General features: G+C 37.2%; 1 protein-coding gene across 1 annotated transcript; it reads right to left on the bottom strand.

Moving 5' to 3' along the window:
- Window positions 1-2,070: 2,070 nt before the first annotated feature.
- LOC309805217 (serine/threonine-protein kinase RIO2) lies at window positions 2,071-21,971 on the bottom strand. Its single transcript, XM_082623126.1, has 10 exons — window positions 21,782-21,971; window positions 19,039-19,177; window positions 18,162-18,278; window positions 15,771-15,946; window positions 12,887-12,975; window positions 10,693-10,884; window positions 9,077-9,169; window positions 7,498-8,022; window positions 6,750-6,846; window positions 2,071-3,187 (listed from the first exon to the last, which is right to left on the bottom strand). Exons 1-10 carry the CDS (start codon window positions 21,845-21,847, stop codon window positions 3,023-3,025), a joined length of 1,659 nt encoding a protein of 552 aa, XP_082479252.1. The 5' UTR covers window positions 21,848-21,971; the 3' UTR covers window positions 2,071-3,022.
- Window positions 21,972-22,160: the final 189 nt, after the last annotated feature.

Genomic DNA, 22,160 nt, shown 5'->3' with positions numbered 1-22,160 from the left:
AATGGTGTATTAGTTTCTGCTTTATAACAAAGTGAATCAGTCATACATATACATCTGTTCCCATATCCCTTCCCTCTTGCGTCTCCCTCCCTCCCACCCTCCCTATCCCACCCCTCCAGGCGGTCACAAAGCACTGAGCTGATCTCCCTGTGCTATGCGGCTGCTTCCTACTAGCTATCTGTTTTACGTTTGGTAGTGTATATATGTCCATGCCTCTCTCTCGCTTTGTCACGGCTTACCCTTCCCCGTCCCCATATCCTCAAGTCCATTTAATTAGGCAACTGTGTGTTTTGTCAGAAAATTTACAGTGCACTTAACTAAAAGATGGATTATCTTGAACTGCACTAACCTTCCAGTTAGTACCATTTAAAGATCTTTATGATTCTGGAGAAAGCTCAGAAGCCATCTGTACGCCAAAGAACAGACTGATGGTTACCAACACCGCAAACCTGGCACAAATACTAACTGCATACCTTGCAGGAAAAGCTTATTTCCAGGGAACACCAAGTAGACAATGGAAAGCTGCAAGCAAAGTATCTGTACATCTTGATAAAAATCATAGTTGAAATACCTTGAAAAATGGAAAGATCCCTCTGGAATCTCCCTTTTGGTAATCTTAAGTCATTTGAACAATACATACACTAAACATACAGTCAGCCCTCTCTATCCTTAGATGCAGAACCCGCTGAGATAGAGGACCCACCATCTGCGCTTTTATTTAAGGGACTTGCGCATGAGAGGATTTTGATACTCACAGGTGGTCCTGGAACCAATCCCCAGGAGATACTGAGGGACCAGCATCAAGCACTGTGCTAAGTTCCTGTAAGGTGTTATTTCATTTAATCTTCAGAACCACCTCGAGACAAGGACCATAAAATGTCATTTACAAATCAAAAAAGCGAGGTTACAGAGGCTACAGAAGGTACCTGAGAAGTGGTAAAACCAGGATTTAAATTTTAAACTCCCAGATTCAACAAGTGTTTTGAGTCACAATACAGTTTTACTGTATTAGTAGTAGACTTAAATTTTTTTCTTATTGTTCACTATGGATGTTTTAAAATGTGAGGGTTACATCTTGTCTGATTAAGGCAAAGTCTCTAATTTCTAAATGATGGCTACTCAAAAACATCTTTTAAAAATCATTGTGATTGGACCCAGAATAATTTGTTTAGGTTTGTACATTTGACTAATTTTTTCTGTAACTCACAGGAAATCTTAGGCTATTAAAGGTAAGCAGCACTATGTTTATTTGCCTTCTAAGTTCCTCAAATAGTAGTTAAGCTTTTTATATAATAGGTACCCAAAAAGTGGACTGAGTCAACTGAATAAAGCTGAGTAGGGTGAAGTCATATAGTTTCCCAAATTGCTTTTGAAACTTTTAATATAAGAAAATGTATTCCAAAATAAATATTCTGTGGTTCTATTATGCTGTCTTCAACATTGTTATTAAAATGCTTTAAAGTAGATTATAAAAAATGAATACCTGAATTTAAAGATATACCTAAAATTCAAAGCTATGTAAATACTTTCCAAATTAGTATAATTTTCAAAGGAATTAGATTTGACATTTTCTTGCACCTGTATTATTACAGTGATTTTATTAGATAGGTCTTGTGAAGGAACAGTAGAATTAATTTTGCAAAGGTTAAAGGGAATCTGCTGTCTTTGTCAATCTTGGAAAAGAATCTGCTGTTGTATCTCCTGGCCAATGCTAACTACAGATGCAAGTAATTCAGACATCCTGGCTGGTGACTGTGGGGTGACACTGCCATCTAGTGGCCATTTTTCACTGCAAGTGACATCCCTCTTCCGGGCCATGCTGTTGCTGAAGAGACTGGATTATCATCAGGTACATGTACCTAAGAACCCACTTTCACATCTCACTGGATTATAAAGTCTTTGAGGGAGAAACCATGCCTTACGTATTTTCTTTTTTCCTGCACCCAGTGAAGGGAGTACAGCTGAACGCGGGGCCTAATTAGGGACGATGACCCCCAATCCAGTTGAAAATCCACCTATAACTTTACAATCAGCCCTCCCACATCCACAGATTCCGCCAACCTCAGATCATGCAGTACTGTAGTATGTATTTATTGAAAAAAAATCCGTGTATAGTGGACCCTCGCAGTTCAAACTCACGTTGTTTAAGGGTCAACTATATTTGTTATCTTTGACGTGAAATATGTTCTTAACCCACCAGTTAAGAATATCAGAAAGGACTGTTCACTTCTCATCCCTTCTACTTCCCCCCACCCTTAAGTCTTCTACTTCTGCTCAGGCTGCATAAAAACTGGAAACTGTAAAAATCATGGTGTGACTATCTCAAGTTTCTGTTCCCATGACCACATTACCAATTTAAGTAGCAGAAAATAAAAGGAGACATTGCTGGCTTATCCTTAATACAAGAGACTAAAAAAATACATGGCAGTGAATTCTTCCTGTGGCTAAATAAAATGCAACCAAGTCATTAGAAGATTTTCTGAGAGATAAACATCATTATAATTACCATTCCAATAACTACACTTTAAAGTGCTAGGCATTGTTCTAAGTGCTTTCTGTGCACTGTCTCATATAATCCTCAAAACAAGGCTACAAAGTAGTTATAAACCCAAGTTTAACACTAAGAAAACTGAGGCAGAGAAGGAGAGAAAGAGGGAGAGAGAAATAAGACTTGCCTAAGGTTGTTTCCACCAGTAAGTGGAAAAGCTGGAATATGAAACCAAGCAATCTACCTGTTTGTGGTAGAGAACAAAACCCAGCAAAAACAGTGATATTTAGATTTTAAAAAATACTCAAATATTCCTAACAAAAAATTACTTGGAAAACTGGGTTGCTTTAGCAGAATTACTATAGTTATTCTTTAGAAGACATGTACTGAATGAGTCAAATTTATTGATGAAAGAGGGTTTACTTATCTATTTATATATATATATATATATCTGCCTTGGTCCAAAAAATACTAAAGGTGGCTTAAAAAGGGATCATAGTAACTTTCTGAAAAATATTCAAGTTCTTAAATATATTACTCTCCCCAAAAGCTAGCTGCTTCCAAACTTGATTTAATATTTTGCATGTTTTCTCTCCGTTGCTTTGTAAATATATTTGCTTCTCCTTTCTGTAATCGTCGTCTCACAGCTGATTTTTGCTGTTTTGTCAACTGACGCTTCACCTTCTGTTTCACCAATTCCTGGAAAGATTTCATGAATTAGTATCACTGATAATGGACCATTTTGATAAGGAGTAAACATTCAATAAAAAAAAGATTTACATTGCTAATATTTTTCAAATTTCTGTTAAAAGCATGAGTTTTAAAAATTCCAAACACTGACAGTACTATATTAAACAGCAATAAAATAAAACACCGAACTGTTATAAAATAGGAGGAATATGAATTAAATTCCTAACAGAAATACAGATTACAGCAAAAAGTAGCACATAGTAGTGAACAGTCACATTTCTTTAAATAACAAATCATCATAGTGCCACCTAGTGTCTATCAGGAAAACTGGGAAAAACCAACCAACCATAACCCCAAAACCCAAACCCAACAAGATGGAAAGAAAACAAAAACAAAACCAAAACAACCTGCTTATTCCTTTGCTTTCTAAGTAAAAGGAGGCATGGTTTTGTAGCGGAAAATTATGTTTGAAAGCATTTACTACTGGTCAAATATACGCAAGGGTGCCTTCATAACTTCAGGTGTAGAGATGACCTGATGGCAGCAGTTACTCATGGAAAAGTCCTCATACAGTTTCTGGGAGAAACAGTATGTTTTCACACGGTGAATGATCATAAATTCAAATTATTTCTTATCACTTAAGACACAGGCTGCCAATGTCAAATGACTTACAAGATGAAGAAAAAAATCTGAATATTCCGTTCATATAATTTTTTTCCCTCTGAAGCAGCCTGTTTAATTGTGTATAATCTTGCATCATCCAACCTCTCCTAAAAAAAGAGTGAACGCTGAAAGGGTTGAAGCAAGGGTCTCTTCTTAATATGGCCCACCCTATGCTAGGCACAAAGAAGCATTTATTAAAAATCTGTCAAGTTAAAAAATTAAAGATTAATGGATTTGAGAGGTAAAAAGGAGCTAGAAAAACTAGTCTGCCTAATGCACTGTTTCTTGGACTGTTTATGTATAATATAAACCTCTGGATCAGATAAGTTAAATGCACACTTCAGATATTTTACACAGTTAGGCAGACAGGCTTTAACAAGTTATCCCTCTTTATTTTAGTCTAATGATTCTCAGTGGGAGGAAAGGTAAAATAAGAGAAAGCGAAACAGAAGAATAAAAATGCAAGTTCCTGCAGAGGCTGATATCCCAGGAGATGCAGTTCCAGGAAGACCAGAGTCTTAGAAGCACCTGGTTGCTATCCCAGAAATTTCATTACTGAAAGCATTAAGATTGGCTGAAAGTTTAACACAGGAGTGACTGGCCTCTAGGACTTTTCTTTACCCTAGGAAGCCAGGCAACTATCACAGCCTCCTCACCCCAGCAGACCAGAAACCTGAATCAGATCAGCATTGTCTTAACTATCACCAAGAAAACAAAGCAATACCTTCAGAATTCTGAAGGTCAATTATTTCCAAACCACAACTCTAATACTTAAATTCTCAATCAGGTGTGAGGACACGATAAAAAGACATTTTTAGTAATAAAAAGTCCTCTCCCCCACCCAAATTCGCTCAAAAAACTACTAAAATCCGTTCTGCCACATAAAGAAGTAAACTCAGTAAGGAAAAGAGATAAAACTAGGAAAGAATGTATCCAACAAGAGACTGAGACAACAGTGGAACATGCACCACATTTAAACTAGAGGAGTTCAGACAGAGGCCTCCGGGATAGTTCCAAGAAAAAAAAAATCAATTTATTTTCTAAATATTCTGCTTGAACTTCCCCTTCGTTCTTTACTTCAATGAGACCATAAGATAATCATATCAAGCAGCTAAAGAAAATAAGGAGGTAATGAATTACTCTGCATATACCTCCTAATTCAAACAATTTATAAATCCTACAAGGTTAATTTTCATGTTAAAAAAAGGTGGGAGGGCTTCCCTGGTGGCGCAGTGGTTAAGAGTCCGCCTGCCCATGCAGGGGACGCGGGTTCGTGCCCCAGTCTGGGAAGATCCCACATGCCGTGGAGCAGCTGGGCCCGTGAGCCATGGCTGCTGAGCCTGCGCGTCTGGAGCCTGTGCTCCGCAACGGGAGAGGCCACAACAGTGAGAGGCCAGTGAACCGCAAAAAAAAAAAAAAAAAAAAAAAAAAAGTGGGAGAAAAATCCACATTAGTATATTTTTTAACAAAAATGATGAAATGCGAAATAAAATACAGTTGACCCTTGAACAATGAGGGTGTTAGGGGCACTGACCCACTGTGCAGTCAAAAATATGAGTATAACTTAGAGTCAGCCATCTGTATCAGAGGTTCCTCTGCACCTGCGGATTCAACCAACCACAGATCATATAGTACTGTAGCATTTACTATTAAAAAACCCCACATATTCAAACCAATGTTGTTCAAGGGTCAACTGTACTTCTGTATTATTTCAAGGAATACATGAAAAAATGAATGAAAATCATGTACTTTGTTGTTGTTTTGTTTTTTGTTGCTATTGATGGTGGCCATGTATGTATTTATTTAAAATTAATATACATTAATGTTTAGCTGGAATTTAATTCTGTTACATATTAGAAAGAACAGTGTTCATAAATGGCAATTTTGCCAATAAATAGGGAACTATAAAAGTATTTTAAAGAGGAAAACAGATTTTACAATTTCAAAGAACACAGCAAATCTTTTAGTTTTGCAGACACAAAAACAACAATCATCAAATTAACGAAGGTAATAAAACAGTTTGTTTTCTCCTGACCCTTTAAAAAAAATGGAATATGACCTCAAGGAAAATAGTATGACCAAATTTCCAAAAGAATTAGAAGTTAACATGGTCAATTTGTTTCCAGTGATTAGAGGGAAACCTTTGTGATTATGCTGGCTAGAGAGATCTTTTTCCCCCTTAGACTAAAGGCAAATTTGTATTTTATAATGCAGTTTATTATAGGCTTGACCCCATTTGAAATATAAGTTCCTTCTCTTAGCTGTAAGTTAAATGGCATAAAGACAAGACCTAAAGACAATGTTAGTGTCATCATCTTTATATACAGAAAAGAGCATAATTTAGAATTTAAGGAAGTAGCAGGAGTAATCTAACTTTTCTTTATATGCAATTGCCAATTTTACACCACTGTATTGGGTTGGCCAAAAAGTTCATTCGGGTTTTCCTGTAACATCTTACAGGAAAACCCGAACGAACTTTTTGGCCAACCCAATAATTAGATATAATTGCACTTATGTTTTGAATCTGATAAATCAAAGAAAGGAGGATGAATACATCTCAATAAGTACAGAAAAATATCAAAGCCAAGAATGGACAGGCAATCATAAAGTGAGAGAATCTACAAAGTCCCCCTTGGATTTAAATTTCTATGATTTTCATCTTTCCAATTCAAGCCAACTTACATGCTGTGTTTTCCCTGAAAGCTCTGATTGTTTCAGCTAAAAGCGAAGTGAACCCTCTCTCCTATTTACTAAATTTGCACTTGTTATCAATTTTATACTATCAACATGTGAAGTCCAAATGGCCAAGGTGGTCCTGTACATTACCTAATCCTCAGAGCGCCTTAGCTTAATAATCTGTCCACAGTAGTGCTAATAACCACCTGGGAAATGTTGAATGAATAGTTACCGGAGGAACTGTTGAATAGCTTAACACACTGCCCGCAGAAGTAACACTCAGAGTTCTTGTTCTATGTTGATTAGTATCTTCCATATTTTCTTCATCTCTAAAATTAAAAGCAAAATTTAGTTAATTTTTAATAGTTAATTATGCTTAATTTATATCATATTACTACTTTGAAATACATAAAGCCATATTTCATCAAACTACCCCAAATCTACAAGTTAAATTTTAGATCCTTTGCTAATCTAAGCTGAGGCTGATTCACTAATATTTGTCCAAAAAAAAAAATCTTAAAAGAAAAATAACAACAGTAATTTTAATTGTACAATAAGTAAAGAAGGTTCAAAGCACGAGGGAAAATTCACTGTAAGTAGATATTTTGAGAGCACACTTACTACATGTTTATTGGACTATACATTAACCAAACATACATTAGATGAATAATTATTAAAAAATACAAATAATTCATCCATCTAAACCCTCATCAACTTATCAAGAGATCTTATTAACTATTTGAAAGTAATCAGTTTGAATTTGAAAGCAGAACTGCTTAAAATTGAATAAATAGGCTGTCTAGCATCAAGTCAATTATAGAGGGTTATTTGAATTTTAACTATAAAAGGGTTATTTGCTTTCATTTTGCACATGATGCAGAATTATAGCTCTCATGTCATTAAAAAAAAATACTCATTTACCAGAATCAAAGTATAGGTCTCCAGATTAAAGTAAAAAACCAATCAACAGAAGTCTATACCTGAAAGGCCTGAATTCTTTGTTTACTGATGACAAGGCAATCATATGAGGGCACTCATCTTCATACTCCTCAGAGCCCATGAGGATTCCACCTTGACCTGTCTTATCATCTTGCCTGGTGTTATGTTCAGTTCTGCTATTCTCCTCAGAAAACTCAGTTACCGAATTGTTTTTAACAACCTGCCCTTTTATTTCTTCTAAAGGTTGACTGAATTCAGTCATTTCAAAACTATGTGCATCAGCACTGTCCTCTGACAAACTGTCTTCCTTTATTTGTTCAAGGTCTCCAGATGATCTGTAACAGCAGTCAACTGATTCACCTACAGAGTTTTGTCCATTTTCATTATCTGATCTACAGTCCTTTGCTTTTTCTGATATCTCTTCATCGGAAAATGAGAATTCAGATCCCTCCTCTGTTTCAATATTTTTATCATCTGGATCTACTGGATGAAGTAGTTCATTATCTGTCTGCATTTCCTTTGTGTAGCCGCTGGCAGAAACCTCTACATCAAGAGAGTCCTCCCTCCTAGGAAAAAAAAAGAATGTTATGCATTGAGAGAGAAAAAAATCCACCTGGCATGCTTTCTCCAATTTAATGAGCGCTCTAATGAGCCCATTTCAAACAAGCTCTGGAACCCGTGCGCCTCAACTACAGAGCCCACATGCCCTGGAGACTGAGCACCACAACTAGAGAAGAGAAAACCCGCACGGCACAACTAGAGAGAAGCCTGCACGCCACAAGTAAAGATCCCTCATGCCTCAACAAAGATCCTGTGTGCTGCAACTAAGACCTAATGCCGCCAAAAATAAATTAAATAATGAATCTTAAAAAAATAAAAGGAATAAAATGACTGTGAAGAGCAACAGATATTAGTAGAAAAGTTACAGAAACTTCAGTTGATACTGACTTAATAAATTAACTTTCAGAGGAGGCTAAAGATTTTAAGTTATGTCAATCATCCCAAATCAGAAAACAATACCTTAACTACGTATACAAAATGAGAACATTTGGCTGTGAGAATTTACGTATAATTATGTTCCATGAATCAATTAAAGATAGCTCCTATAGTGAATAAAGGAAAAACACAATTTCTGATAAACACTTGGCCTGATTCCTTAAAAATGGGTTATTCACATAGCATCCTATATTGAATAAGCGTTCTCGAATTTATAAGAAACTAGGTTCCTCCTCCAAATTCAGGAAGGTTAATGGACCACAGGCAGGCATAGTTTTTTTTTTTTTTTTTGCGGTACCTCTCACTGTTGTGGTCTCTCCCATTGTGGAGCACAGGCTCCGGATGCGCAGGCCCAGCGGTCATGGCTCACGGGCCTAGCCGCTCTGCGGCATGTGGGATCTTCCCAGACCGGGGCACGAACCCATGTCCCCTGCATCGGCAGGCGGACTCTCAACCACTGCGCCACCAGGGAAGCCCAGGCATAGTTTTTAAGTTTCATTTGTATATTATACAGCAATGATACTGAACAACAATAATAATGAAAATGTTTTAGATGAAAGTGTTTAGAACTAAATAAATCTGGTATTCAGAATTCTATCATTTTATGCAACATAGTATACAAACCTGATATCACTAAAGGTTGGGAAAAGCTCACTTTCATAGCTGAAACGTTTCATGAAGAAATCTCTGATGCATTTAACATCTCTGTCAAAATACCTGCAAAAGCAAGAATCATTTTTTATATAGCCTTTGTTGTTCATCTTTTTCCTTATTAGCCAAAGACAACATCCTTGTTATTTGTTATGACATTCTTATTGTTACATGAAAGAGCAAAGGATGTTACTCAAAAGAAAAAAGAAACAGATCAGCTGCTGGTGTTTGAAAAACTAAAAGCCCAGGAACAAGGACTACAAGCTGTCAATGGCATACAGTTCTTATGGTTAGAAATGTCATATTATCTTTATTACCCATTAGCTAATATGCAGCAAACACCTATAGGAGATAAGTAATGCTGTGGCTTATAAATGGTTATCTGGAGACATGTTAATCTGGACTGAGAGTAGAAGGACCTCTGAATATCAGGTTGCTTTTTAAGGTACCATAAAGCAGCCAGAACAGATTGAATTCTCTAGAAGGTTTCCAGAAAGGAAGAATTAAGAGACAGGATGACATGGAATTGAGAGAACAGGAGAAAAAAAATACTCAATCTTAATTTGATTACACTCAATTGCATCATAGAATACAAACACATAAAGGAAAATATCCTGTCATATTTCACAATTTGGCTGTTTAAATGGTCAAGTAATATGAGAAATAAGATTATCACAGTATATGAAGTGATTCTGCCCTGTGTCAGGGATGAGGTTTTACGTGAATTCCTTTCTCTTATCAAAATAAAAGCTAAAAACAACATGAGAGATATTACCGGTCTGGTAACCGAGTTCAGTACAAAACCACAGCTTTCATCAAGGCCATAAAAAAATTATTAAATTATGCCTGGTGAAGCCCTCTTGGAGGCAACCATGAAGCAGAGAAAAGGGGAAAGGCAGAGAGGATGTGGTTCTAGGGTTCCTCCTTCCATGTCCCTACTTCTTCTGATCAGGCTTTTGTTTTAAAAATTGGGCTTCCACCTAAACGTTTGTTTGAATAAAGAGTTCGATGGCTGAGAAAGTTTGACTTTCGCAAGTCTGTCAGGTTACAAGAGTAATTCAAATTCTTTTGATGATTTATAAAAGTAGGCAGTTTCTTCAGATTTCTAATATACAGCATTATTTTAATGAATAGGTTTTAAATACTGTATCAAAGTGCATTTTTTTTCACCTTTAAAATACCAAGTAGGGGCTTCCCTGGTGGCACAGTGGTTGAGAGTCCGCCTGCCGACGCAGGGGACGCAGGTTTGTGCCCCGGTCCGGGAGGATCCTGCATGCTGTGGAGCGGCTGGGCCCGTGAGCCATGGCCGCTGGGCCTGCGCGTCCGGAGCCTGTGCTCCACAGCGGGAGAGGCCACAACAGTGAGAGGCCCGCGTACCGCCAAAAAAAAAAAAAACCAAAAAAAACAAGGAATAAGAAAAATTCTTAGGGGGAAAATCAGAGCATTTTGACATCCCAATTTTTGGACTCTTAACATCAGCCACTTCAAACCAGTTATTAACCCCAAAGACAGTATGACAAAGCTGAAAAATAATTATTAAATAAAAAATGACTGTATCACACATAAACACAGTTACATCCAGAATATACCATTCAGCATTGGTATGAGAAGTTGAAACCATTTGTGGAAAATCGATCATGGTGATGTGGTCATCTTTATCCAAAATGAGATTGAATTCATTGAAATCTCCATGAATCAGCCCATGATTTGCAAGTTTAACAATTAGTTCCATAGCTTCATTATATACTGATGCAGGATCTTTAACGTGGTGTATCTGACATCTGAAAGTGTAAGTATGAAAATGGTTATTTGTCCTCATTTATGATTTAATGAAAGCAAGTATGTGTGTATTTACATTTAAATACTATTTCCATTTCATCATGCCTCCCTAGCAGTTTTCTCTTCAATCCTATCAGCATACAGACATAACAGCTTAAAAAAAAAAAAAAAAAGCCACAACCCATTCAATTCTGTATCTTCTTCCCAGTACACCATTCTTTCTTTCATCTTAACAGCCAAACTCCTCTACTTGTGCTTTCTCCAATTTAATGAGCACTCTAATGAGCCCATTTCAAACAAGCTTTCATTCAACCTTGTTCCAATGAAATAGCTATTGTCAAAACTACCAATGACTTATATGTTGCTATATCCAATGGTCCATTCTCCACCTTCATCATTATCTGGTCTGTCAGTTAACCTCTTCCCCCTCCATGAAGCAGCTCCTTTCACTTGACCCTTGGTACACTAACTCTTCACGCTGTCCTCTTTCTGCACTGATCATTCCTTCTTAGTTTTTTTAGCTAGCTCTTCAGCTTTTCCCTGACGTATAAATTTTGGAGCTCCTCAAAGGTTAATCTTAAGACCTATTATCTTAACCATTCTTGGTGATCTCATACAGGCTCATACACAGACTTCACTCTAGACTTCTCTGAGCTTCTGGGCATCTCTAACTTACCATGTCCTAAACTGAACCTCTGATTCTGCCCCACCCTCTAACTCCAAACTGTCTTCCTGCAGTCTTTCCCATTTCTGTAAATGGCAACTTTATCCCTCCAATTATTCAGGCCCCAGATCTTGGTGTTATCCTTACCTGCCCCTTCCTTTATATCAATATCCAATCCCAAACAAATCATGTAGGCCCTGACTGTAAAACATATCCAAAATCTGACCACTTTTCATCACCTTCACATCTACCACTCTGATTTAAACTACCATCATCTCTTGCTTGCATTATTACAATAATTTCCTAACTTTTCTTCCTAATCCTGTCCTAGTCTCCTTTTAGTCTATTTTCAATATAGCAGAGTGATCCCATTAAAACATTAGTCAGATCATGTCTCTTCTCAATTCAAAATCCTCCAATGGCAGGGAGTTCCTTGGCAGTCCAGCGGTTAGGACCCGGAGTTTTCACCGCCACCAAAAAAAAAAAAAAAAAAAAAATCCTCCAGTGGCTTCCTGTCTCAATCAAAATAGTCCTTATACTATTGCTACAATGGCAATCACATTAGAAAATATAAATGTATCAAATCAACCTTAAAGTTACTGAATGTTATATGTCAAATATATCCTCCCCACAAAAATAAATAAATAGAACATCCTTGCAATGGCTTACAAATCATCTGCTGCCTCTGTGATCTCATCACTTACAATTTCTCCCCTTACTCACTCAGCTCCAGCCACAGTGGCCTTCTGTTTCCTGAACATGCAGGCATACTCCCATTCCAGGATTTATGCATTTGCTCTTGCCTCTGCCTGAAATGTTCCTAGATATCTGCATGATTTCCTCTCTCACTTCTTTCAGGTTTCTGCTCAAAAAATCCCCTTATCAAGGAGACTTTTCCTGGTCACTCCATGTAAAATAGCAGCCTCCTACACCCACCCACCTCAACATTTCCTGTCCCCCTTACCCCACTTTATTTTTATGCATGGCATTTACCACCATCTGATGTATCAAATATTTCCTTGTTTAGCTATTTCCTCCAAGTTTCCTTCCATCAGAATGTAAGCTCTATGAGGGCAGGGACTTTGTTTTGTTTACTGGGGAGCCTAGAACAGCACTTGGCACACACTAGACTGTTTATTTACTGACTGAGTCAGAGAGTATAAAATCCATATTGTCAGAATGAAACTGAACTTTCAATTTGCCTTTAAGTCTATCTACTACTTTATGTTAATTTCTAACCTCCCAGAAGCAATATTCCATTTACAGAAAAAAAATTTATTTTTAAAAACTGAACCTTACAATTATTTATTAGGACTCAAGGTTTCAAGAATTATACTTACAGAGGATAGCCTTTTATGAGTTCCATGACCACTGCATGGCGATTATAATCAACTGGCTTTGGAACTGGAAATTTCCTTTCATACAATGCCTAAAATATAGCAAAACAGGTAAAAATTAATTAAGAGGTCATTAATTTTTAGGGAACAATAAGATTAAATGTACCTGTCCACAACCAGAAAAAATATATATAAGCCTTTACAACATTACAGTTAACACATGATTATTTATGTATGGCTTATTCACTGCACAGAATGAGCTGTACATAAAAATAACATTGTAAACCAGTTTTTGTAAGTCACTTTTTTTTTTTGCGGTATGCGGGCCTCTCACTGCTGTGGTCTCTCCCGTTGCGGAGCACAGGCTCCGGACGCGCAGGCTCAGCGGCTATGGCTCACGGGCCCAGCCACTCCGTGGCATGTGGGATCCTCCTGGACCGGGGCACGAACCCGTGTCCCCTGCATGGGCAGGCGGACTCTCAACCACTGTGCCACCAGGGAAGCCCCTGCAATTCACTTTTTTACCAAACATTCATTTACTGAACATTTACTAAATATTATACACTGTGCTAGGATTACAAAAATGAGTGTGAAAATGTCTCTGCCTTCAAGAAGTTTCATCTCTTACGATATGTATATCTTCTATTTTGTAAGTTTCTGTCATTTACTGGGAGTGTGCTTAAAAAATTCAAATGGAAATAAATTGTGATTTAGGAAATATTCTGTCTTCTGGCATATCAGGAAATGAAATATTCCAATATATTAGGCATTTCAGTTTATACACCACTGACCTTTTTCTTCAGACCACAATATACAATATAAATCTATTATGTGACAAACAGTCACTGTAGTCACAAATAAACACCGTAGTAGTCTGAGTCAAATGTTACTACCCACCATCCATAAATCCATTTTTTACCCTATGTTTAACTTTTTCTATCTTATTGCTTACAAAGGCCTGTTGTATTACTTTCTTCAAAATATCTTAGATTTATGCCCTCTGCCATTTGGAATGCTACCATTTCTAAGCAGGCCTTTGTCATTGATACCTGAATCACGCCAACAGTGGTTCTAGTCCTTGCTACCACACCAAATCTTTCTTCAGTGTACCAATACCAACTAAGATGCTTGCGTCAATGCTCCATTTAAAAAAAACTACAATGGCTGTAAATATCAACTTCAGTCTGAATAACTTCTCCTAGTTTTCAAAACTCTTTAATCCACTTATCCAGTCCTAGTTCTCTCAATACTCTGTCCAATAAACACTCTGGAGTGTGATCAAGACAATCACCTTAGTGACTGTCCCCATACACACAGGGCTCACACGAATGTTCATGTCTTTGCCATTCTGGCTCCTTTGCAAAGTACACTGTCTTATTGTCTTTTCCTTACAGACAAATCATATGCAACTCCATTACTCTACTCAACTCCCACTCACTTATGAAACCTCCTTCATTGATCATTCTACTCTACAGAAGATTCTCCAAACTCAACATACAATTTGACATTTAAACTGTTCTTTGTTTTAGGTGTGTTCATGTTATCTTTCCAACTTTAAGACACACACTGCACTCGTTATTTCTTTGGTATCCGCTGTTCACCTCCCCCAACAAAATACTTAATATAGAGGTAGGCACACAGCTGACACTCAGTATATGCTTATTAACAGGGTTAATTTTAAGAGTTGTCTACTCTACTTCCTACCTTCTTTGGACAGGAACTGAACCATTTCCCTCTCCCCAAAGATTGTCTGCTTGGCCGTATATTTGTTATTTTTAAATCCAAATGGTTTTGAACATGCTTTGGCAGCTCAACAGTATGTAACAACTCTAACTATTGTCATAGTGGTCTAGCCCTTGTACCATAGCTTAACCCTTAAGTTATAGCTCAATCTTATCTTATTTTCCCTTAGGAAAAGAGAGAATAAATTTAAGAAGCATATTTATCCACAACCAGGCTCTATTCCTGTGCCTTCATATAAAGACACCAAGAAGACACTTAATATAGTTTGGGGGAAATGTGTAACAATTCCTACCAAACTGTCTACTTACTATCACAGGATACAAACCATTGATATAACACAAAAAACACAACATGTATGGTATCGATATCACTTACTTATACTGCCTTGAGGATTCTTCCCTCAGGATTACTAAAAATTTAAGCACACGAATTAAAATAACCTACTCAAAGAACATCAAACTGAAACTCCCAAGAAACAACAGGTCATACACTGGAGTGACTTTTAATAATTCAAAATTTTAAAAAGATAAGTTATAACAAATAAATCCTACTGGAGAGAATAATAAGAATGCAGTTATTTTCTAATTTAAATTATTAGTGAAGACACTTAATTTGGCTATTATTAAAGATATTTAGTAAATCTATGTTGAACTTAATTTGGAAGGTAAAAGGTTGAAAACTAAAGATTTTTACCATTTCCAATATACATACAAATTCATAAATTGACATTTCTTCCATTGTGGGGAAAAAAAAATACCAGTCAACTTACCTGAGAGACTAAGGTTTCTACAGAAGGTAATTATCTGGTGTTTTCAATTAGAGACAGACGTATGTATAGACAGGTATATATTTACATTCACATATACACATTTGTGAGACAATTACATCACTAGTTATTTCAGGCTACTCTATCTTGTTAATACTGTAGAATACAAGTTGCCTTTATGCATTTATAACAGCTAAAAATACCTTTGCGTAAAAGCAAACCACGAGAAAAACAAATACCAGAAATAGTCAAAAAAGTTAAAAGTGACTGTAAGGATTGGGACGGGGAGTAGGGAGATGTGGAGGCAACAGACTGATGCATGTCACTACAACCTTTTAACTACACATAGTTTGGTTAAAAATATAAAAATAAAAATACCTTCATGTAAGCAAATTCTTTCATGGCAGAGAGACGAGATAAATAAAGCCAAGACATGTTATGCCTGTGTTTATGATAATCACGCTTGTTTTTCAGATTTCGAAAGGAGGTTCTTCCCAGTCTGTGAAGCTTTAATGCAAATTGCTGCCCTTCTTCATTTGCAACAATGTAAATATCTAGTCAAAATTTTAAAAGGATCATTATTTTTTTTCCAGTAAATTTAAACAATTCCAATTTTCTAACTTTGGTTTTATTTGTACCAAATTTTATCTTTCCTAATAACCAGAAATAGTTACCATTCAGCAAAATTCTTTTTATTGTAATTTTAATTACAATACAAAATGATGACATGTATTAATATCTACTACAAAAGAAAACAGGGATGCAAAGGTGTCAAAGGTTATTGCTTCCAAAGATGCTCAATGCTCAATTCCATTTAGTGGGAATACATCTAATTGTTCCTTAGTGTCCTACATGTACGAGCAGTGATTAGTAATATCTTCCTTTTCAACATGGGACTTGTCTGGCGGTCCAGTGGTTAAGACTCTGTGCTTCCACTGCAGGGGGCATGGGTTCGATCCCTGGTCGGGGAACTAATCCTGCATTACCATTCAGCAGGGCCAAAAAGAAAAAAATTCTTTCTTTTCAACAATGTGAAGTTCAATTATTAAATTGCTTCAATGAATAAATACTGAGTATCCAAATATAATCCTATAATAATCAGAATGGAGATCTTCCCATAAATATTCTAACTATCAAACAAGTTGCTATTTTAATACTAACATTTAGAACATGTCCTAATTACTCATGAGAGAAACAGCCTCTCATGTTCGTGAGATTATAAATTCACACAATTTGGAAGGAAATTTGGTAATATCAAAATTTTGAATGTACATAACTTTAGCTCTAATAATTTAATTTCTAAGACTGTAATACTTGGCAACTACAAGAAAGACACCTCTGCTGATATGAAATGATGTCAGGGATGCACCAAGTGGAAAAAAAGCAAGGTGTAGAATTGTAAGTACTGTTTGCTTTCACCTATGATTAAAAAGATATGTGAATGTATATACGTACATCCTCAGTACATTATATACTTGTATTTACATAGAATATTTCTAGGATATGTACAATATTAATAAATAGTGATAGCTTTGGGAAGTAGTAACAGGAGAAGGAGACCTGGGTTAGGAGTTAAGATTCACTCTTCACCGTACTCTGTTTTGCAAGTAATGAAGTTCTTAAAAATTAAAAGAAAGCCATTTTTTTAATTGAAAAAAATTGGACATAAAAAAGAGGAAAAAGAGGTGTTTCATCATTTTATACATTTTTACACACACACACTCCCATATTTAGTAACTCTAATTTACTTATTAACTATATACCATACTCTGGATATTAATATAGTAGACATACAAACCATATGAAGTACCAAAACCACCTCCTTTGGAATAGGTTTCTTAATAGTTCTTTTACTTCTAATTTTAATTTTTTTGCTCTCTCAGTTTAAATTATGTAACTATACAGCATAAACTTTGTAGGACAAAAAGTAGTGTATAAGAGAGCACGGCATAAAGAAAATCTTTCTCTGTGCTTTATTTTTACCATACATAAAAAACCACTACATAGGTATTTGTTTAATGCTATTTTAGAATTTTTTTCTGTGGTTCTACACATATCTAACTTTGCCCTGTTGTTCATATTGCTGTGATGGAAAGTGTGGTTTTTGTAACTTCCTTGTGATACTTTAAAAAAATATATATTTATTTATTATTTTTGGCTGCATTGGGTCTTCGTTGCTGCGCGCGGGCTTTCTCTAGTTGAGGTGAGCGGGGGCTACTCTTCGTTACACTGCGGTGGCTTCTCTTGTTGTGGAGCACAGACTCTAGGTGCGCAGGCTTCAGCAGTTGTGCACGCGGGCTCAGTAGCTGTGGCTTGTGGTCTCTAGAGAACACGCTCAGTAGTTGTGGCACATGGGCTTAGGTGCTCCGTGGCATGGGGGATCTTCCTGGACCAGGGCCTGAACCCATGTCCCCTGCATTTGCAGGTGGATTCCCAACAACTGCGCCACCAGGGAAGCCCCCTTGTGATACTTTTAAAAATTATTACAAATGTTCAATTTATCAGATATTAAAATAAGAACAAATAAAGTATTTGCCAAAGATTTCAGTTATTAGAGGAAAACTGATTCTTGGTATAACTGAACTTTCAGTGGCAGACTTATGAAAAAACAGTAATTTACTAAACTAAGGGTAATTTCAAAATCTGTATTGCTTTCAACCAACTTTCATTTACTGTTTAGTTAGAAAAATAGAAAAGATGAATCCTTTCTCAAGGGGAAACAGAAACTAAAGCAAATAAAATGCACTCAATAGTACTATCAGCACTTACCAGATTCTTTGCCAACACCCATCTGGTTTCCAACAGACTCAACCACCTGTCTAGAAGAAAGTGTTTTCAAAGCTAGGTAATCATAGCCTGCATTTGTCAACCGATAGCCCTGGACAGCTAGACAAAATCAAATGAGAAAGACCATATTTTAGTTACACTGTACCATCAAGTCACATCAGGTCAAGAGAAAAATTTAAACAAGGGAAGTCTTAGCTGGAAAAAGAGTAGCTACCCAGGCTTATGAGTTTTGGCATTTCTTGCTGTAATTTTTATTTCTTCTCTAGAGCAGTGTTACTCAAGGTGTAACCTACAGACTGACACCAGTCTATAAATGTTTGTTACTAGTCTGTGACAAGTTATAGAAACTGAAATTAAGTGGTTCAAAAATTTTTGTATCAATTTGACTAAGTTATTTTATGTCTTCAATTCTAATAAGAAAGAATTTGTGCTTGTATTTTGTCAGTTTTTTATTTCATTTTTCTAGTAATTATTTTTATTATTTTATAAAGGTACAGATCCATAATAGGTAGAAAAAGAGAAACTCATCCCTCACCACTATGGTTTGAGAGGTAATGCTCTAGAGTCCTTTGGCAGACTGTACTTGCCAAAGACAGCAACAATATCTTAATCCCACTTGCTCTTCTGCAATTGGAACTTGCTAATCCCCTATGAGGAAATGGAGGCTATTTCTCTAGCCTCCTGGATCTGGGTGGGCCCTGTGATTGCTCTGACCAATAGAACATGGTAGAAGTGTACTGTGTCAGTTCTATGTCTAGTGCTTTCCTAGTCTGGCAGCTTCCACCTGCTTTTTGGAATACCTGCTCTGGGGGAAGCCAGTTACATATGGAAAATCACAAACGGTGCCTCAAATACTTACTTTTGGTTCGCTCCCAAGCTATAAGTTTATGTTTTGCTAGTTCTCTTAAAACTTTATTACAACCACCATGTTTAAGGCTGGCTATAGAAGCAACCAAACTGCAGGGAACAATTTCATGGTTCTTCATGCCCATTTCAACCTGCAATTGAAGAAATCAAAATGCAATCATAATCAACATAGAGCTGTTGTCTACCAAAACCTTGTGAAAAACTTAACTTCTCTGTCGAACTTTCCTGACCATGCAGTTTCCCAACCAATTGAGTCATAATTTTTACCTTCTCTAGACATATTTTTAATCACAATTTGGTATATAATCATTGATATTCATAGTCTCTCTCTCTCTACTATACTATATGCACTTCAAGAGTATGAATTGTGAGTGCTTAACATAGTTACTAACATATGGTATGTACCAAAATACGTATTGACATCCAAATATTTGTGTTTAATAACTACAGATATTCCAGGTATTTATTAAGAAGGTATTTAATGAGAAGATATGAAAGGACCTGAAATGTAGACCAAAAGTTTTCGATTTTATACTGAGCAAAGTAGGAAACTCATGAAGATGCTTTGGCAAGGGAGATTTAAGGATTGTTTTAAGGATGTTAATCTAGCAGGAATATGCAAAGTGGTTTAGAGAAGGCAAAAACTGGAGGTGCTGTATTGGAGAACAAAGACAACAGTCTAGGCCATAGAAAACAGAAGCCAGGACAGGGAAGAGGTGGTGGTAATGGAGGGAAAGAATTAAAGAAATTAGTATGGGAGGGATTGGCACTGGATGTGGGAGGGTAAAGTGAATGAAGAGTCAAAGGTGAAGTGAAAAGAAAAGAAGAGGCTTTAAGATATTGATAATTATTATTATTTTAATGGTGTTTGGGAAAGGAGTGAAGGGGTAGACAAAGCTGATTAATTCGGTATGAGCACACTGAGTCTGAGGTGTTGGAAGGGCCTTCATGGAAGGTACTTCAGATGAAGATGTTTAAGGAAAATTGGAAAGGCTGATCTGCACTTGGGAATGAAGTCATAACTACAGGGAAGAAATCGTCAATTACTTGATGGAGGTAAGAGGTAAAGTCATAAAGTGGATGTGATCATTAAGCGAGAGATAATGGAAGAAAAAGGAGGGATAAGGGACAGAATTTGGGGCGGGGGGGGATTCACACTGAAAGGTAAGGGCAGCCAGTCAAAGTATGATTATTGATGTAGGAGGTGCCAGAGAAGTAAAGGGAAGATGGTCAAGGAAAGGTGGCCACTGATACCAAGACTAGTAAGACTCAACTGAGACTGAAATATTTAATGAATTAGGCCATTCCTTGGTGAGCTTCAAAAAGAACTTAAGAATTGCATAAATAAAGTTTTGGAAGATAAATCTGGCATCGTTTTGATGTCCCAACCAAAACCTCACACTTTAAACTTAACTCATCTTCCATGCTTTGTTCTGTTTCTCCCAGCCTCTAACATTCTCGACTCCCCTATTTCTGTCAGACGCATTAAGGAGTGAGTTAATGTGCTGAGGAAGTAGAGAAGGAAGGTATCTTTTGACAGTAGGTATTTAGAGGAAGTGTGGCTGAATTTCAGAATCTATGGGAGGAGAAAGAAGTGTCTTCCAAATTTTACACTGAATTTGCATTTGATAGTTTATTCCTTAAGAAATGCCTATTTAAGCAAAAGATAATAGCTCCTAAATAAATGTGTTTTATTCTGCAAATGCCTAATCTATGTGTTGGTCTTTGTGCTATAAGACTAAGACCATAAAATCTGTTTTTGTCACTTCCTTAACAACATTCAGTGGCTCCCCTATACTTAGAATATATTCAAAATTCTTTACCAAGCCTGCATGACTATAGCACATGATCTGGCTCTCACCTTTCCCAGTTACATCTCCAACTCTTCAGTCTCTTGCTCACTATGCTCCAGCCACACTGGCCTTTCTAGTCTTCAGAAATTATTCCTGCCTCGGGGCCTTTGCACTCACCACTGTAGCTTCCTCTCCCTTCAATTCTTTCCAAGGACTTTACTGGACCCAGCTGTTATGCCCGCCCCGCATTCTTTCTTTTACTTGTTAAATATTTATTCGGTACCTAACAAATACCAGGAACTTTATAAAAACAGACAAGATTCTTGCACTCAGGCAGTCTTCTCTGACTAAACAATTTAAAAACAGTATTCAGGCTCCCTGCCTCCACCATGAGGGGTCTCTATTCCGTTATTCGCTTTATCATCTTCATAGCACTTATTATCTTGATATTATCCCTTATTTATTCGTTTACTTGATTTGCCTCCTTCGTCTTGTCTGTCCTGTAACCCGTGGAATTCTCTAAAACGGTTACTACATATCCGATAAGTATATGTGGACTGAATGAAACTGAAGCAATGCTATGTGACTCAATCTGTGAGTAGGGAACTCAATGCTATCAATTACTCTTCAGGATTCTTAAACCCTTCTCAGCTGGTCAGAAGCCCAGGATCAGAGAAGCTTCCCAGACTAGAGATTCGATGTGGCTCTGGAGAAGGGGAGCAAAACAGGAAGGAAAACAGGGGTCTCTGCTTTACGTGGGGGAAGATAAGCTTCTGAACAAAGGCTTTTGAAAAATCCGACTCTCCGGTCTCTTCCCCATTCCCAACCTCGGCCGCGTTCCAGGGCCTAAAGCTCGCTCAGCTCCCAGCAAACTTGGAGGAAGACGAAGAGCACGCGCGGTGGAAAAGGTCAGGGGAGAGGGAAAAACGGCGAACTTCTTACCGCGGTCAGGACCCTGAAGTCATCCCGGCTCATGTAACGCAACTTGGCCACATTCACCTTCCCCATGGCGGCCCCGGACCCAGGCGAGAATCCTGTTTCAACAACCAGACAGCTCTAGGAGAGCTGGCACCCCGGCTTCTCACGCACCTCACAGCGGCCGGACGGCTCGCGCCTGCGCAGCTTATACTACAGGTCCTTGTTACTAAAAATAAGTCCCGTTCCCACTGACTTGGGGGCAATAAAACGTCTTCTGAGTCTTATGAAGCATATAGTATGGAACAAAGCAGAGTATTTTTTTAAAAGTGATTTTGTTATGTGGCTTAGTCGGCGGACTCTAAGTGCTCTCTATCATACGCCATTTATTTTTCATATCTGTCAG

The sequence above is a fragment of the Mesoplodon mirus genome (assembly GCF_964341445.2).
Source record: "Mesoplodon mirus genome assembly, chromosome: 5".
Lineage (NCBI taxonomy): Eukaryota > Metazoa > Chordata > Mammalia > Artiodactyla > Ziphiidae > Mesoplodon > Mesoplodon mirus.
This window is presented reverse-complemented; position numbering and strand designations above follow the sequence as displayed.

Coding starts and splice junctions, on each gene's coding strand:
- LOC309805217 (XM_082623126.1), bottom strand. CDS start 21,847: ATGGGGAAGGTGAATGTGGCCAAGTTGCGTTACATGAGCCGGGATGAC. Junction 10,885..12,886: donor CTCATAAAAGGCTATCCTCT/GTAAGTATAATT, acceptor TTACACTTTCAG/ATGTCAGATACACCACGTTA. Junction 6,847..7,497: donor AAAGAATTCAGGCCTTTCAG/GTATAGACTTCT, acceptor TTTTAATTTTAG/AGATGAAGAAAATATGGAAG.